This window comes from Oncorhynchus keta, chromosome 13, assembly GCF_023373465.1.
Source record: "Oncorhynchus keta strain PuntledgeMale-10-30-2019 chromosome 13, Oket_V2, whole genome shotgun sequence".
NCBI classification, from domain to species: Eukaryota; Metazoa; Chordata; class Actinopteri; order Salmoniformes; family Salmonidae; genus Oncorhynchus; species Oncorhynchus keta.
In genome coordinates this window covers 38,222,594-38,241,612 of record NC_068433.1, presented here as the reverse complement: position 1 = coordinate 38,241,612, position 19,019 = coordinate 38,222,594, and the positions used below count along the sequence as shown (strand labels likewise).

General features: G+C 43.2%; 2 protein-coding genes across 9 annotated transcripts; one reads left to right on the top strand and one right to left on the bottom strand.

The window, feature by feature from the left end:
* Nucleotides 1-1,201: 1,201 nt before the first annotated feature.
* LOC118392290 (leukotriene A-4 hydrolase-like) lies at nt 1,202-14,854 on the bottom strand. Of its 2 annotated transcripts, XM_052460093.1 has the most exons (19): nt 14,766-14,854; nt 14,358-14,408; nt 9,707-9,837; nt 8,751-8,871; nt 7,832-8,005; nt 5,989-6,041; nt 5,805-5,877; nt 5,543-5,683; nt 5,421-5,444; nt 5,256-5,326; nt 4,965-5,076; nt 3,957-4,101; nt 3,721-3,824; nt 3,543-3,613; nt 3,324-3,378; nt 3,113-3,208; nt 2,921-3,003; nt 2,736-2,840; nt 1,202-2,563 (listed from the first exon to the last, which is right to left on the bottom strand). In XM_052460093.1, exons 3-19 carry the CDS (start codon nt 9,748-9,750, stop codon nt 2,431-2,433), a joined length of 1,605 nt encoding a protein of 534 aa, XP_052316053.1. In that variant the 5' UTR covers nt 9,751-9,837; nt 14,358-14,408; nt 14,766-14,854; the 3' UTR covers nt 1,202-2,430. The 2 variants fall into 2 exon arrangements, with proteins under 2 accessions (XP_052316053.1, XP_035640005.1); XM_035784112.2 differs by lacking the exons at nt 14,358-14,408; nt 14,766-14,854 and adding an exon at nt 11,460-11,704.
* Nucleotides 11,814-18,974, top strand: LOC118392291 (protein DENND6B-like). Of its 7 annotated transcripts, none has more exons than XM_035784119.2 (10): nt 11,841-12,205; nt 12,433-12,472; nt 13,883-13,963; nt 14,073-14,178; nt 14,301-14,443; nt 14,788-14,910; nt 15,178-15,332; nt 15,413-15,704; nt 15,782-15,865; nt 16,538-18,974. In XM_035784119.2, exons 1-7 carry the CDS (start codon nt 12,138-12,140, stop codon nt 15,274-15,276), a joined length of 660 nt encoding a protein of 219 aa, XP_035640012.1. In that variant the 5' UTR covers nt 11,841-12,137; the 3' UTR covers nt 15,277-15,332; nt 15,413-15,704; nt 15,782-15,865; nt 16,538-18,974. The 7 variants fall into 7 exon arrangements, with proteins under 7 accessions (XP_035640014.1, XP_035640009.1, XP_035640015.1 ...); XM_035784115.2 differs by having other exon boundaries at nt 15,983-18,974; XM_035784121.2 differs by having other exon boundaries at nt 11,814-12,205; nt 14,118-14,178; nt 15,782-18,974.
* The last annotated feature ends 45 nt before the right edge of the window (nt 18,975-19,019 follow it).

Sequence of the window (19,019 nt, the reverse complement as noted above, 5' to 3'; positions counted from 1 at the left end):
GGTTCAAAATACCTGTTTTGTGGCTTTCTTCAATTCTCAATGTAAAAGAGTCTGTGGCTCTGGCCCCAGAAGCACAGGGTTGTAAGGCATGAATCCAGGTGCCTGTTCTGGAGCATGGTTGGACATTGAGGACTTCACTGGTCAGTGAGTCAAGGCTACCTGAGGGAGTGGCTGCCGCACAATGATGGCTGATTGGATGGGAGTAATAAGCGGAGGCGGAGGGATACATTCCTTGGGTTCGGAAATGTGGACAGCAGCCGTTATGGAGAAAAACGTCTGGAAAAAGTGGCCTCTTTTTGAAAAATCGAGATCAACGCTAGCGCTGAACTACCGCGATAAAAGCCCAATTGTAATTTAAAGGCAATGTTTCCGCGTTGGCGGAGACTGCATTTAAAGCTGCATATGATGGCCTGAATCGGAAGTTGCTTTAGAATGTACCGTATATTGCGCAATCTGAAACACGTCAGCGATACAGATTGAATAGGGCCCTTTGTTTTAAAATATAGCGAAGTCTCCATTGAAAACAAGTGCTTTTTCTGGGAGATTTTCTCAACAACCGCTGCTCATTGACTGAGTAGTATCCCCTTGTTCAGAATAAAAGCACTCCAGTGGCACAGGTCTTGAACCCATGACTTGTCATTGGAGGGCAAGTTCCTTACACCTGAGGCACCAGCTCGTCTCCTCATATGTATATTTAACATACTGTGAAAATGCATTCAAAATAGTTCAGCGTACTAGTGCCGTTGCCTTAGATTTCCGAGACTACGTTCAGAGCACAGAGTTGAGATTTGAACCCACAACCCCAGAGCAACACTCAGGCAGGGATTCAATCAGGCAATGCAGCTTTTAAAGGCAATGTTCCTGTGGTTCCCAGAGATCCCATTCACAGTACATGCTGCATGCCGACTCAATCTCAAGATATGCCTTTAACCAGCAATCAGATTGAATCCTGGCCTCAATCTGGGTGCCCTATATCCTACAAAGCACATATCCCAGATCCAGCACATCTACCTACCAGCCCTTCTCTCTGTCTGAAGCAGCAGAATGTGATGGAAGTCTGTAGGCCAGTGTTGATTGGTAACCATCTCTCAGATTCTTTCTTCACTTCTCAGAATTACTGCTAGAGGGCAAATGCTGGGACGTGAGGCTGCATAATACTGTCAGCTGATCATGAAGAAACAGGAAAACACGAGACTTTCAATACTCTCGGATAATGGTGTTTAATGGCGTCAAAGAAAGCATGAGATAATTGCAACTAATTCACACAGGTTCTGTATTTGCATTCTGGACAAGATTTAACCGTTCTAAAATGAGTTTCCGAAAATATTAAATAAATAAAAAAACGTTTATTTATAACTTTTCTGCCCTGAGATGAATACCTGGATGTCTGGGTTGAAGTCCATTCTGAATTGGTTGTGAATTCTACACATTACGACAGAAATGTTTGTATGGTCACGTATGGTTAACAATACCATAAGGAAACATTTCATTTGTTAAAACTCATTCTCTTAAAATAATTTGAAATAATTGCAGTGGTCTGAAATACTCTAAGGTCATGTTGTGGGTTGTCTATAATAATTCCCTTCGTGTTTTTAAATATCCAAATACATTTCCCAGAAGTTATAAGATTAAACAAGTGTATGAAAGGGAATAAGCAAACATATGACAAAGAAAAATACTGATTTGATCAAGTGTTAACCGGCAATAGTATTACTTGCATTAGACATTCAGAACAAGAAAGGGTAGGATACATAGAAATAACGCAGCTCAAATTTAAAAATCATTCAAACAAAAATAATGACGATTTCTATCATCCTAATCGAGGTGTAGATTACATCTCAAATTCCAGTGTTCAATTTGTAAACAAGGCTGCATGGGATTTCTGTTAATGCAATGACTGTGCAGCCAATGACAACGTCTGCTTTAGGTAGAATGCCAGGAGTCACTTGTCGATTTGACAGATCTAACAATTCCACCTCCGTTGTCAAAACAAAAGCTATGGTGATGTCTGCTAAAGTAGATCTGGTTGAATAGATCCATCATATTTTAAATTCTGAGTGTTTTGTGGCATATGCTTTTTATAAAAGATTTGTCAAATTAAGACTTTCATGCCTTAGTTTAATTGGTTTAAATTAAAACCTACTTCCTTCAATTCAAATTCTGTTTCCTGCGGGGTGTGGCCAATTCAAATGGAATTCAATTCAAAAATTCAGAATTGACCCCAACCCCGCTCGACATATCACAAACCTTAATGTAAAAACAAACAGATACAAGCCAATTCTGAATAGCTGCCAAGCAAAGTAGAGATCGTTATAAAAAAGTGGGGATGCGGCTGGAAGCTTTCTCTGGTCGTTTTCGGCAACGGGGTGGGGTGTGTGAACCGGTAATAATGCCAGTCTTGGAGTGCTTCTGGTGGGATTCCAATTAGAATCAGGTGCTCTTGTCGTTGTCCACCTTCAGGTCCTTGGCCACCAGATTGGCCGTTACAGGGTGCATGGCTGCCCGGTGGGCTATGAACACACGCACCGCCTCCTCATGATACTTATCAAAGTTATACACTTCTCTAAAAGGAGGGAGAACAAGAGGGATTAGGTAGAACACACACACAAAAGGGTCTCTAAATAAGAGAATAGGACTCATCAAGATGCTGCCGAGAAATATTTTGATCCAGAAAGCACAACAACGCATGGCACCTAATAACACAGATTGTCTCAGATAGTGGTGCCGTTGGTTACTTGAATAGTGGCCGTGTGAACTTCATCCTCCCCTGCTCTGTCGCCATCTTCAGTGCCATGGGAACAGCATCCTCCCACTTGGACTTGACACACAGCCGCAGCCACCTGGAAGAAGGGAGCAAACAGTGAGAGCCAATGACACACAGACACATACTGCATGATGGGACCCCAGAACAGGAACTCGCCTGAAGCGGATCTCTGCGTTGTTGATGGAGTTGAGTTGGTACACTTCCTGCATCCTCTTCACATGGCCGAGGGGGAGGGGCTCCTAGGGGGAAAATATGGTCATTGGTCCGCTTTGGATTCGAATAGAGCGATCACATGGCTTGTGGAAGGTTGCTATGACGACCGGGTGAGTGACAGTGAGGCGTGTCTACCTGTTGCAGGAGCAGAGACAGGAACTCTATGAGCTGGTGGGTGGAGAGAGTCTTCACATCCCCCTCACTGAAATTCCCCAGATCCCCCTCTTTGGTCTAGAGGGGGAGAGAGAAATTAACAACACAGTAATACTTGTAAAAAAAATGCCATGTTCTATCATCCTGAGGTTCTAGAACATACACATTATCAATGCGGAGCATGTACCCTCACCTTCACCCATCTCTTACACAGCGCGATGCAGGCGTCTGCCATGGTGCTGTCATATCTGGGGAGGAGGTGGGGCATCGATTTAACACACACCTCATTGACTGGACAGGTAAACAATGACAACCAAAAACAGACCCACAAAATAACAGGGGGCTCAAAGGGGGCTCAAAGGTGTAACAGCCAGGTGAGTGATTCTCAAGTGAAATGGTAAGGGAACCCCACTGTGGTTTGACGGGGGGCATCCCGGGGGTGTGCATCCAGGCGTTCCAGTCCACCTTATTCAGGATGTCCACCTGTGATCGGGTAGGGAGCAATAAAGGTGAAACAGAGAGAAGTTCAAGAGCCACAGCAAGAGGATTTGATAGCAACTTGGTTAGGTGGAGAGTGGTGGTTACTGTACCTTGTTCTTAAAATAGGTGAAGAGGTAGTGTTTCCACTCCTCAGTAGTGATGCTGCTGTATGAAAACAGCTGGATGTACGACTTAACAAAACCCATAAACACCTCTGTAAGAGACACAACCAATTACATGAAGCAAGGGACTTCATTTTTATGACTGAATGAAATGCAAGTGTGTGTGTGTGTGTGTGTGTGTGTGTGTGTGTGTGTCTCTCTCTCTCTCTCTCTCTCTCTCTCACCAGGTCCTCCCATGAGCTCCTCCAGGTGGTAGAGAAGAGCGAAACCCTTCTCGTAGGGGACAGAGGAGAAGGCTTCGTCAAGGTCCACCTCATTCAGGTTGGGAACCAGGTTGGTCAGAGGGTTGTTGGCCCCAAACGTGTTCACCTGGGAGACAGAGGTAACAGATCAGATAAGGTCGGGCATACACAGTTGCACCCGCACACAAACAAACACAGGTACGAATGAACAGCTAAGCGACTTCAGTGAAGTCGGACACGGCCTCAATGCTCAAATCAGTTTTGTTTTTCCAAATCATTTGTAACTTCCAAACAGGAAGTTACACGTGACCAAATTTGATTTCTGTGTGTTCAGACAGCAGTCATTAGCTGACATGGTTATGCCAGTTGTCATAGTAACGAAGGGTGTGTGCACAGTGGTGTAGGCTGATTGGTAGTGGTGCTCGTGCTTCCTATCAACTCAGACGTTATGTAGCGAGCTAAGGTGACAAAGCCTGCCATGGACGTTTCCCAGTTGCTTTGAATGACCAAAATCATGACCTAACTTTCAAAACAAGGCCTTTTTGGTTAGCCACAGCAGTCAACTAGCTAGCTATGTGGCTGTTTATCTCTTTAGCACATTCACTAATGTTGGTCAAAAATTAACAAGCTATTTAGCTACCACATGTTCTTGTCAAACTGTCAGAGTAGCTAGCAAGCAACTAGATATGCCAAATAAAAACCACTTGAGAGAAAATGTATCCAATTTGACCGTTTAAAAACAAGTCGCAAGGCCAGGAATCAGATGTATAACTGACTTCAAACCACCTACGAAAGGTGGTTTGAAATGGGACTCGAAATATCAAATTCCATGTGCTTTTTGGGTGTTCAAACCTCAGGAAAAATAACAGATATGTATATTTTTAAAGGATTTGAGTCAGTTCAAACTACCAATGTGAACAAGGCTTAAAAGTGTACTCCTGTATGTACCAGTGTTACAGTGTACTCGTGCATGTGTGTGTGTTCGCTCACCGATTCCTGCAGCTCCTTCCAGCCGCCCATGGCCTTGAACTGTCTGAACTGTTCACTCTCCATAGACCTGCCAATCATTCTCTCAAGGTACACCGTGTGACCCTCATTCAGCCTGGAGAAGGAAGGGGCACAGACACTAATTATGAACTCATTAACTCCGGAAAGCGATCTTCCTTTTCCATCTCTCACTCCCATTTGTCTGATACTCAGTTATGGCTAATTTGACATATCATTCCCATTCCTTCAAGCGAGAAAAAAAACATTGATAGAATGTTTTTCTCTGTGTCGTACCAGAAGTGCTCCCAGGTCTTGTTGGTCACCAGGTTGCCAGTCCAGCTGTGAGAGATCTCATGGGCTATGACCTGGAGAGAGAAACAGGAGGAGGACACAGGTTAACACACCCGTACAGAGATATAAAACACATACTTGAGAAGACACGGACACCTGTGAACTTACATTGGACAAGGATCTGTCTCCAGCCTAGAAGATAAACATAGGATGAAAGGAATGTTACAACAACAACAAATACACAGACAGGGGGATTTGGCATTGTGATGTGTGTGTGTAAGGTCTCTCACCAGCAGCGTGGGGGTGGCATAGGTAAGGCAGGGGTTCTCCATGCCTCCATATGGGAAGGAGGGGGGCAGGACCAGGATGTCATACTGGCCCCACACATACGGCCCCGCAAGGCCCTCAGCGGTCTTCAACATGGTCTCTGTCTGAGAGGGACATACACACCTTTTGGCAAGGCTGACATTTCAATATTAAAAACTCTGCTGATGCAGGATGAGACAAATGACATACGTACCACACAGATACAGTAAATACTGCTAAACTCACCTCCGAGAACTCATATGCTGCCTTGTCCACAAACTCCTTCTCTGACCAAACACGAGACCTGGGCCCAATCTCTCTAGTAAACAACAAACTTTTATTACTAATATTTCACTGATCATTTATTCATTTAAAATAATTTGTAGGAAAACTGGGCAATAGTTATATGTATGGGTGGGTGTGTGTGTACCTGCTCTCCAGAGCTCCTACCACGATGGCAATGAGGTAAGAGGGCATGGGCACCTGGGAGGTGTCAAAGGTCAACAAACACAGCGGTCAGACACACACAGCCATGTACCTGCTCCTGTCACTGACAATGTACAGAACCAGTTAAAAGTTTGGACACACCTACTGTACTCATTCAAGGGTTTTTCTTTATTTGTACCATTTTCTACATTGTGGAATAATAGTGAAGGCATCAAAACTATAAAAAAGAACAAATATCGAATCATGAGGTAAAGAAATCAAAATATATTTTATATTTGAGATTCTTCAAAGTAGCCACCCTTTGTGCAAAGCTGTCATCAAGGCACTCTTGTTATTCTCCCCACCAGCTTCATGAGGAATGGTTTTCCAACAGTCTTGAAGGAGTTCCCACATGTTGAGCACATATTGGCTGCTTTTCCTTCACTCTGCAGTCCTACTCATCCCAAACCATCTCAATTGGGTTGAGGTCAGTGATTGTGGAGGCCAGGTCATCTGATGCAGCACTCCATCACTCTCCTTGGTCAAATAGTTATTACACAGTCTGGAGGTGTGTTTTGGGTCATTGTCCCACTAAGATCAAATCAGATGGGATGGCGTATCACTGCAGAATGCTGTGGTAGCCATGCTGGTTAAGTGTGCCTTAAATTCTAAATAAATCACTGACAGTGTCACCTGCAAAGCTCTCCCACACCATCACACCTCCTCCTCCATGCTTCACGGTGGGAAAAACACATGCGTAGATCATCCTGGAACCAACTATCTAAAATGTGTCCTCATCAGACCAAAGGACTGATTTCCACTGGTCTAATGCTCGGGTTTCTTGGCCCAAGCAATTCTCTTCTCATTGGTGTCCTTCAGTAGTGGTTTCTTTGCTGCAAATTCAACCATGAAGGCCTGATTCACGTGTTCTCCTCTGAACAGTTGATGTTGAGATGTGTCAGAGACTTGAACTCTGTGAAGGATTTATTTGGGCTGCAACTTCTGAGGCTGGTAACTCTAATGAACTTATCCTCTACAGCAGATGTATTTCTGGGTCTTACTTTCCAGTGGCGGTCCTCATGAGAGCCAGTTTCATCGTAGTGCTTGATGGTTTTTGCGACTGCACTTCAAAGTTCTTGAACTTTTCCGGATTGACTGACCTTCATGTCTTAAAGTAATGATGGACTGTCGTTTCTCTTTGCTTATTTGAGCTGTTCTTGCCATAATATGGACTTGGTCTTTTACCAAATAGGGCTATCTTCTGTATACCACCCCAACCTTGTCACAACACAACCGATTGGCTCAAACGCATTAAAAAGGAAAGAAATTCTACAAATGAACTTTTAACAAGACACACCTGTTAATTGAAATGCATTCCAAGTTACTACCTCATGAAGGTGGTTGAGAGAATGCCAAGAGTGTGCAAAGCTGTCATCAAGGCAAAGAGGTGGCTACTTTGAAGAATCTCAAATATAAAATATATCTTGATTTGTTTAGCACTTTTTTGGTTACTACATGATTCCATATGTGTTATTTCATAGTTTTGACGTCTTCATTATTATTCTACAATGTAGAAAATAGTAAAAATAAAGAAAAACCCTCCAAACTTTTGACTGGTACTGCATTTCATTCAGATTGTAGGCGTTCCTTTTGTTATCTGGCCGTTTCATCTAAACATTCCTTGTAATTAACTCGTTATTGCTTGATCAGCAGCTACTTTGGCAGCGCTGTACCTTGAACAGTCAAGCCAAAAAGCAAGACTGACTTACTGTATTAATCTATGGATGAAAATGGATGGTTGGATGGAGAAATGGATAGAAACAGTGATCGAGAATAGAAACACTGACTGGTTGTCTGAAGCGGTAGATGGCCCGGCTGCTGTCCTCGGGATCAGGCTCCGCTCCGTCCCGTACAGCGCTCATCACAGCCACCAGCTCCTTGGGGACAGACACCTGGGCATAGTAGGTGTGTTTCATGGCGGGAGTATCCTGGCAGGGTACCATGCTCCTGCAATGGGTGGCCTGGAGAAGTGTGAGGTGGTTATTAGCACATTATCACATCAACCACCTAATCTGGATTTATCTCCAAGAGGGGACGGATATAAGTAATGTAAGTAAACAAAGTAATATTGTGTGCAATAATATAGAGGGCTGTTCATATCAATATCAGCGACAGAGGAGACAATGATCATGGTCCTCATTAAACTTATCAGTGCGGCAGCGGGACACTGCACATTTGGACACACAGGTGATACACACAAAAAAAGAGGGAGAAGAGGAGGGGGATTTAACTAAGAAAGAAAGCAGGGGCAAAAGCAACCTCACCTGGCACAGGTTACAATCAAATGATTCAATCTTTCTTCTGCTAAGAACGTCAAAGAGCAGAGCAGGTTTCTGTGCGTGATTACAACACCAGTGGTTGGATGTTGCAGAAGATGGGGTTGGGAAAGTGTTCCCTTGTGATGTCTTTTGAGACAGTCTTACAACTACTTTCACAGTTAAAATGACCGTTGAGCAAGACTGGCATCCAACCAAAAATAATAATAATAAGAGCTTCTAGTCACGGAAGTGGTTTCTGTGCGTGACTACAGTTACACTGGTCAGATATTGTGAAAATGTTGCATTTTGATTGCCAGTCTTGCAACTACTTTTACCATAGAAGTACTGTTCGTGGTGCAGTCTTTTGTTGAATTAGAACGAGCCCAACCCAAAAATAAGACTTTATGTTTGTGCATGTCCATAATCTCAGTGTATGTGTGTGTGTTACCTGGCACTGGCTGAAGAGGTAGGGGTGTTTCTTCCCAGCAGTCTGTTCAGGAGTGAGCCACTGCAGCGCAGAAGCATTAGGAGCCGTCTCATAAGTCACCTCCACGATCACATGCTGACCCCTGAGAAACAAACACACACACTAAATATTACCTCTAAGCCAGTATCCATCAGTTCAATCTCTGAGGGTTGAGTTACCTGGGGTGGAATCAGTGATGTGCAGTGCTCTGAAAGTTACAGATAGAAATGGAATGAATAGAGAAGACACTATTCCCCACTCTATATGACAAAATCATATCTGTTATACACAATTAATTTATTTCTGAATGTTCTGTAACATGACATCTTCCTGAACAGGCCCCTAAGGTGTGAGAGTGAGACAGAGGGGGTGGTTATGTCGGGGTAGGTTCCTTGTCAATCATTGGCTTATCTGGTGAAATCAGCAGTCAGCCAATATCTTCTTTAAGTAAATCAATCAAACCTTTATTAATGCAATTGCAGGCAGAATTTAACAAGAGAAACAGAGCATGTATGTCTCAGAGTAAGTTCTGCAACCAAGCAAAGGGCGCAGCTGATTATAATATATACCTATGATCGCCCCCTGGTGGTGTGATCATCTACATCAATGTATGTGTGCAGCAATAAGCTGAAGTTAACTTATAAGGTAACCTAGTATCATCTGCATTTTCCACTGTCACACGAGATCAAAAAGTGTCAAAACCAGACAGTGTTAACTTCTCAGCTCTTTACCGAGTTCCGGTCTGACTTACACCCAGCCTACAGGCACGCTCTGGCAACAGCTATGGTGTAACCGCAAAGACTAATATAGATAGCTTGTGAAAAGTATAGTGGCAGAGATTAAGACACATAGCAACAGTATAATAGTGAGCATATGATTCTTAGGGTCCCCTTAATCAATAATGGGAAGGGGCTTTGGGACCCTTCCCCTACAGTTACCTGGAGAGGTCAAATGGCAGTGTGATCTCCAGAGGGGATCCCATGAAGCTGTGCTTGGGTCCCAGAGTGAACTTTGCTGCCTGTCCATTGGCTGTTACCTTGGAGACCTTCAGGTCCTTCGTGTCAAGGGTCTGATGGTAGGAAGGAGAGAGAGAGAGATTAAAGAAAAGGGGAAGTGGGGCAACACGTTTGGGTAACCAACAGTGTCAACAACTACAAGAACCACAACCTCCAACTTCCCCCAGATTGTGACTGTAAAACAGCTGTCACCATAAGAAATACACATTTATATCTCAACCTGGCCCTGAGAGGCTGACTACATTTTCTACACCTGCTGTGAGACACACAGTCTGAACTCCGATCTAAAGTTCACGCGGCTGGTATCACACGCCAGCTCGACCTGTCAAAGTCGTACTGTCACTGAGCAGAACAGTGTCATAAAGTACATATGGCTAGCTACATATCATTCCTGAATGTGACCCACTAATGATCAGATTTGCAATGAGTGAGATTCAAATCAGAGCTCGTCTTGCAGCGTGATACGTTGTGTCTGATAAGCTCAACCAATTGCTTTGTAGCAGTGTACTGAAACAGGTGAAACGAAACAAGGGGGTGGGTATAATTTGTTGTACGTTCCAACAGGAATCTTAACCAAAAAAATTCGTAAACAACAAGATTGCCAACAAACAAAGCACACAAAGTTGTATAGCGGCAGAATAAGATACCGGGTGGGCTGTTTAATTAAGTTTATTTCTGAAAAATGTCTGTCCTCACTCTGGTAGCCTATGGACAAACATTAAGAATAAGATATGTGGGGACGTTGACCCACTTATTCTGGACATGTCCTAAATGACATGTTTACTGGGCTCTCATTTTGATTATTTATCTAGAGCCTTTGATAGAGTTCTAGCCCCAGACCCATTGACCGCTCTGTTTGGTACAGTTGATGGGAATAACCACGAGGAGAAAGCTGTCTCTCTTTGTACTCTATTAGCCAAAAGGCTCATATTGCAATTTTGGAAACTGGAGACTGTACCTACCTTTGACATGTGGTTACGGGATTTAGGGAATGTAATACACATGGAAAAGATTCGATGCAATACCTCCAATAGAAGTTCAATGTTTTACAAAATATGGCAGCCGATACTGGATAAATGGTCTAGTCCCGCTTCATAACTGGGTTGACGATCTGCTGCTACTCTGTGCTGTACTCGAATCAATATTTATTTTTGGCTTAACTACACTGCTTGTAATGACTATATGCTGTCTTCTTATACATGTACCACCTAATAGGATTTAGTTTTATTTTGTGTATGTGTGAGTTAAGTTTTGTCCTCTAAATTGGCCATCCCATTCAACAGTACAATGAATGTCATTGTTAGTATTGCTGTCTTTTTTTATTAGATTTTTTATTGTAAAATAAACATATTATTAAAAAAAAAGAATAAGATACGTGGTGAGTTGATGCCTATTCGGCAGCTAGTTAGCGAGGTGAATTGATCATGCTACTTTGTATGCGTTGTTTGAAGGCAACCTTGTACTTTAATACGTTTTTGGAACAGATCCCTGTTGGAACGTTCCACAAATTATACCCACCTGAAACAATGTGTACTGAAACAAGGCTTTTTCCCACGCTAATGAATTTGACAACACAAAGGCATTTGCTAGCAAGAATGAATGAATTTCGCTAAAGTTAGTTTAGTAACGTTAACTTGCTGGCTATCCAGATTGAGAAATGAGATAAATACTGTACCAAAGACGTGAAATGATCCACTAAAACCTCCACGGTGAGTGCGACCTTAGCTTTGAGGACATGGCTGTCAAAATCCACATGGAAGGTGAGATTCAGGTGCTTGGTAACGCACTTGGAAAATGAGGAAAATGAGCAGGGGTCTATAGCTGAAGTCATGTTCGGTCCAGAATCATGAGAGAGCGCAAAACACTTGCATTAGCTATGAACTACAACCCAGCTCACCGCACGTCCATGTGACAGCGCCCTGCTGCATGCATTGTGGGAGTTGTAGTTTACTCTGGAGCTGAACGTGAGTTTCTTTCAAAAATGTATAATCAAACCAGTACATTTACCAGAATGAGCTTTCCGTACCCTTTCAACGATCTATTTATTTGCATTAGTAAACACTTCGGGGAAACATTTTAATCATGTTGATTTCGAAGCAGTCTTTCAATAGCACTTGATTTTTGCAGAACAACTATCTACTGTAACTACAGGACAGGGGGATTCAGCTGTCATTTCAACCCTTCTCACTGTGGAGAGGCGACGCGTCTTGCTTTCACGTCACGAAGTAAATAGCGGACAGGGCAGCACAATCATTCGGGGCAATGAGGAAATGGACATCTGATTCGTGATTGACTCGTTGGACAGCTCCGAATCTCGTTTTATTGAGTCAGAGAAAACATAATCGAGTTTGCCATGGGCCCGGTTCTCTTCGTGGCTGGAGTGTGTCTGCGTCGTTACCTTCGACCTCGGCCAAGCCAGAGGTATTTATCGGTTGCAATGTACTTTACTGTAGTGTAGCATCCCTAAAATGTGTTGTTGACACCCAATCTAGCTAGCGTGCTAATGATGTTAATGTCTACAAGGTCTGGTTTGCTTGCAGAAAGAAATCATGATCCACATCAACCTCATGTGTTTCATAATCTGGCCAGCCGGCGCATGTGTGGAATAGTGACATCATGACATATTGGCATTTTCTCCTCTATTCCAGCTGGTGTTCCCCACACCATGTGAAACTCACTGAGAAGGAGGTATGAAATGAATTTATGCTCATAATTTTTGTGATGCACCCCATACATAACAAGCTAGTTGCATGTCAATGAATAAATCACCCTGATTGTGCTTCCTCTCCTTTAAACTCCAGAAAACTAGCGTTTGCTACCTGTCCTTCCCTGGCTCTCACTCAGGTTAATGTATTAGATGGCACATTCTGTCATCACAAAATACATTTACAGTCGATCCAGGGCCCTATGCACTTGTGGATATCTGACATGATTTGATGGCTTTTAACAATATGGTGAAACTTCCACCTATCCTATCAGAAGTTGGAACTATTACCATATTGCAGAGTTCCCCAACTGGCGGCCCGCGAGCCACATTTTGTCCACGGGTGATTTTATTTATAAGTTTTCTGAGCAAAACAAAAATAGTTAAAAATAATAATTAAGTTTTATTGCTGGACACAAAAGACTGGAAAAAAACATTACATTACATTACATTTAAGTCATTTAGCAGACGCTCTTATCCAGAGCAACTTACAAATAGCAAATCAGCTCCAAGTGATTTTAATTTTGGAAATATGTTCCAAAGTATTCCCAGGCATAGTAGAGCGAGAGATACATGTGATCGTATACAAATGTAAGTAAAGTTGGAAATGATGTTTTATTCAAATATTACATCCGTTTGGGCTTCTTGCAAGCAATTTGCAGTCTACAAATGATTTGTGATTATGTTCTGGCCAGCTGCTCAAGAAAAGATCGACCTGCGGCTGAATTTAGTTGATGATCTTTGCCAAATTGCATGCACCTGTCAAATCCACTCAGATCTCCACAAGTGTATAGGGCGTAGGGTCTATGGGTCGATTTGGGATTGGGACAAAAATCTATATCAGTCACATGACCTGTGTGATGTTTCCCAGGATGCCTTGGGGACACCCAGTTCAGCTTCAGATTGCATCAGTCTGTGGGCCGCAGGGGCTCCTGGTTTGTAGTGGAGAATGCCTACAGCAGAGATGCACCCGTCACACTACTGGTGAGCCCTCTGTCTGGCCCAATCCCAAATCATATTTATGAAGATCTGATTGGATTTGACAGGTGTAAGCAATAGGGTAATAGTTGCCCTCTGATAGGCTAGGTGAAAGTTTCACTATATTGCCTATATCAACCAAGTCCTCTCACATCTCCACAAGTGCACAGGGTGTAGGGCTTAGTCTTAGCGGTCGATTTGTGATTGGGAGTCTGTCATCGGTCCTTTGCTGTGGTCTGACTGAACAACTGGTCCAGGGACAGTTTGGTTGCTTACTTTTTAGGGTTATGGTTGGTTCTTTGGTAGGAACCGCTAATCTGAAATCAGTGACTGGAGTGGAATATTCATGTCAGCCACCACTAAACTTCTGTCATTGCAATAACTTATTATCTAACCTCTCTCCCTTTCCCCCTTAGCGAGCGCTGGCCCATTTCTATGGCTTTGTCTACTTCAGACAAGTCGAGGACGCCACCGTCAAAAGAGGCTACTTTCAGAAGGTTAGAAGCTTATGTTGCAGATCTGCTTAGTAATCAGAACCACAATGTATTCACATTTGGTTTTCTTTCATTCTCTCTCCTGCCTTTCTCTTTCACTCTCTCTTGCTAGTCTCTTGTACTGGTGTCCAGACTACTGTATGCCCACCTCTTTCAGTCCTTGCTGCAGATCATAGCTCCAGAGTATTTTGAGAAGTTGGAACCTCACCTTGAAGCAGGTGGGGTAATATATAACCTCTTGTCTTATTTCTAATTCATCTCCCATTATAGTTAACTAGGGCTCTAAGGTACAGTCTGGACTCTACTTCCTTAACATCTTTCTCACTCTCCCACCATGCAGTGTGCAACGAGATTGACCAATGGCAATCTCCGGTGCCAGGGCTGACACTCAACCTACCTGTGATGGGCGTGGTCATGCAGGTCAGGATCCCATCCAAAAACGACAAACCTGGGGGGAGCCCGGTGAAACGAGCACAAAAGGAGGTTGGTATAGCTTTTTATGTAATGAGCCACGTGCCCATGAAAATATGACTTCTCCATGATGTTAGTAAAGTTGCTGTTAGTTGATGGGTATCGCTAGAGGACTATATCTAAAAAATATGTTTCTGTTATTACCAGAATCTTCTACCAGCCCCTATGATGCTATCGACAATACATGAGCTTGACCTCTTAAAAGTGTAAATCTAAACATATACTGTACATACTTATGTATCTGTGTAAATTACATGGCTTGAACTTAGCTATATTTTCAGTTTAATTTGAGGATGCATTGTATTAGTGAAAGCAGCTTCGTATATGAACTGACCTTTGCCCTCTGACCTGTCCAGGTGTTTCCAGTCCTTCCTGATCCACCTGCAGATCCTCTGGGAGCTCATGCTGATCGGGGAGCCCGTGGTCATCATGGCACCCTCTCCTACTGTCTCCTCGTAAACTGTGCTGGCCCTAGCGAGGTAAACAGAAAATTAATGAAATATGACATTTAGCGTCACGTGTATGTACTGTAACTCTGTGAGTTTGGTCTTTCTCCCATCCTACAGCTCGATTGCTCCACTGCAGTATTGCTGTGATTACAGGCCCTATTTCACCATACACGACACTGAGTTTAAGGAGTATACCACTACGACACAGGCACCGCTTACTCTAAACACTGTGTTTATACTCTGTCATACCCAAGGGGCAAGTCAACTCACCCTGCTCCCTTTCTCTCGACCCTCCAGTCCCTATGTGATTCTGGGGTCACTAATCCCTTCTTCATAAAGACCTTCCAAGTTCTGGCCCCACATTTTACGCCTTGGAGAACTCAAGATGTCAGGTGACCTGCCTGTGAAGGTGAAGAAACTAGCCAAGCTGAAAACACTGGACACTAAGTCAGGTAAAACATCTGGAGTTATGGAACCAACATGGTTTGAGAGAGTGAGTTGGTGTGTAAAAACATGTTCTCCCAACCTGTAGGTATCTACACGGCACATAAAATATTCCTTCAAAAAGACAAGTCTCATCAAAAGACTCCTTAAAGGGATCCAGAGGAAGAGGTGCAGAGTGCCATCTTGAGGAGACATCTGTTAGAACTCACCCAGAGCTTCATCACCCCACTGTTGAGGGGACTGCCTTCCCTACCACACATCCATCCCACCCCTATATAGACTGTCTGTCCTGCTGCATGCTGTGTGTCTCACCTGTCTCCCCCAGGAACGCTACCTGGCCAGCCTGATGCCTCTGCTAGAGGTCTGTGACTCCTTGGAAGGTGGGTGACATTGATAGCAAACCTGTTTCTATGGTATGTTGATACTGTTTGAATACGGTAATACGTGTGTGTTTCAGACCCCTCAGATCCGTTTCCTTCAGTCAAGAGGAGTTCATGGGGACGCTGGACCTCGGCTCACCTCTGTGCACAAAGGGGATTGGGTGGGTCTGTCCACCTGCCACCTCATCTGTCATTTCTAAGTATTGTATCTAGTTGTGGCACATATTTTTCAAACAAATCATCCATAATGCATTGCACTTTGATGTATGGCCTAGTAGGAAATTCTTCAGGTCCCCCAACTTCGATGGCTGGTATCGCCTGCGACACGGAGATGGCCCAGAAACCAGAATGTCTCCACCTAGAGGTTACATTTACATTTAAGTCATTTAGCAGACGCTCTTATCCAGAGCGACTTACAAATTGGTGCATACACCTTATGGTTGTCTGTGATGCTGTGAGTTTATCCCCACAACCTTGTTCACTCACACCTAAAGACATTAGTTTAACTCGACTTACAGAGCATCATGTGACCAATAAACTCAACCACACGACTCCACTGACTTTAATTCAGTTAGGAGTCCTTTCCCTACCCATAAGAGTTGGTTCGTTTGAATGTTTTGTTAATGATCTACTCACCCAGGACCTGCTGGGTTGGACCAAAGGCAAGTCAGAGGTGGACCTGCTCCTGAAGCTGAGGGAAACTGATCAGTAAAACCCATCAATATGTCCATTACACTCACCTCAACCATTTGTAACATGCTATATTTAGTGTAAGAAATTAATTCTGTGCCACAAACCATTGCGTACTATAGTCTGTCTGTCCCCCAATCCAGATGAAGGCTGGAAAGCAGCAGCTCCCAGTGAAGGAAGGGGTGCTGGAGAACCTAGAGGGCTACCTCCAGACTATCATCAACTCTGTACCATAGGACATGCTGACTGTACTACACAGATACTGACTCTAACACTGACACACTGCTGAGATACTGATGCTGAAGTGTTTTTGTTGTTTTTTTTTGTCTTTTAAAAACAACCTGAAACTGAAAGTATTGCCATCAGCCAAACCACTACACCCTCTGAGTAATATAATGTAGCAAACTAGAAGTTTAGGTGATATTAGAAACATGGCTAATATTTTAATTATGCTAATTATGACAATAATATTAGATCAAGGGGAATAGAGAGTAGTTGAAATGTAGACTTTATGAGATTATGCCTTCACTAAGTATCCTGATTATTACTAGTGGGATTGAAGCATATACCTGTGGAGAGGGACATGTTTGAGTATAGCCTTTTGCTCTATTATCTATTCCAGCTATTCAGATGTAACATGCATAGTTGTTAGCGTAAAATATAACTATCATATTTTAAAACTCCTGTCATTAAACACATAAAAGGGGTAAATTACATTTAAGTGACTACATTTTGAGGCTTTCATCAATCTCAGTATTTTCTATTGATCAAGCACAAATAAGTCATACTACATTGAAACACCTCTAAATAGCCAGGTTACAAAATCTTAAGAGTTTAGTTTATGTACAAAGGTATGTGGACACCCCTTCAAATTAGTGGCTTTGGCTATTTCTGCTACACCCGTTGCTGACAGGTTTTTTTAAAATCGAGCAAACAGCACTGCAATGTCCATAGACAAACATTGGTAGTAAAATGGCCTGTACTGAAGAGCTCAGTGACTTTCAATGTGTCCCCATCATAGGATGCCACTTTTCCAACAAGTCAGTTTGTCAAATTTGTGGAAACGTCTAGGTGCAACGACAGCTCAGCTGTGAAGTAGTAGTCCACACAAGCTCACAGAACGGGACCCCCGAGTGCTGAAGCGTGTAGAAATTGTCTGTCCTCGGTTGCAACACTCACTACCGAGTTCCAAACTGCCTCTGGAAGCAACGTCAGCACAATAACTGTTAGTCGGGAGGTGAGTTTCCATGGCTGAGCAGCCACACACAAGCCTAAGATCACTATGCGCAATGCCAAGCGTCGGCTGGAGTGGTGTAAAGCTCGCCGCCATTGGACTGGAGTGGTGAATCATGCTCCACCATCTGGCAGATGAATCTGGTTTTGGCGGATACCAGGAGAACCCTACATTCCCCAATGCAGTGCCAACTGTAAAGTTTGGTAGAGGAGGAATAATGGTCTGGGGCTGTTTTTCATGGTTCGGGCTAGGCCCCTTAGGGAAATCTTAACGCTTACGACATTCTAGACGATTCTGTGCTTCCAACTTTGTAGCAAGTTTGGGGAAGGCCCTTTCCTGTTTCGGAATGACGATGCATAAAGCGAGGTCCATACAAAAATGGTTTGTCAGGAGCAGTGTGGAATAACTTAAGTGTCCTGCACAGAGAGCCCTGACCTCACTAATGCTCTTGTGGCTGAATGGAAGCAAGTCCCCACAGCAATTTTCTAACATGTAGTGGAAAGCCTTCCCAGAAGAGTGGAGGCTGTTATTGCAGCAAAGGGACCAACTCTATGTCAATGCCCATGATTTTGGAATGAGATGTTCGACGAGCAGGTGTCCACATACTTTTGGCCATGTAGTGTACTTGGTGCACAGTAGACATGGCTGAAACTGCACTTATTTCTTTAATGTTATAGTGGTCAACGAGTGCATAGAACACACGTAATACATGCATCATCTCTTGTGGGTATAGGCAGTTTTTTTTGTTTGAAGTTGATAGTGCCAATCCTAGCCAAAGCCACACCAGCTCCAAGCTAATTCTGCTAAGATATTCATCCATCAGCTAACATCTTTCTCCAACCTTTATTACATTGCCGGTTACCAGTGAACGTAAAACGAATGCAGCTGATCAGGGCTTCTACCTCATTCACTGCACTCCCGTTTGTCTGTCTACTAGGCCTGTGTTTACATAGGCAGTCCAATTATGATCCCCCCCCCTAATTCGTCTTTTGACCAATCAGCTCAGATGTGAAAAGATCTGTGATTGGTCAAAAGACTAATTAGTGGAAAAAAATATCAGAATTGGGCTGCCTGCATACACACAGCCCTATTGTTTCTCAAATAGGTACAGTATATGTGGTACTTAAATACTTTTTCTTCAGTTTGTTTTGTGAAGTACTGTAATGGCATTTGGTCACTAGGGAAGCAGTAAACTGCAGTTTTCATACGAGTATTGATAATACTGATATACTATTTGGATCCTGGTGTTTACTTATTTATAATAACCTATAGTTATTTTTTATATTTAAAAAAATGGTTTCTGATGCAAATATACCGTTAGCGTTACTAATAAAATGTGGAAACAGTGCTGAATGACAACTCAAAGGCTGTGATACATCCATGCACCCACA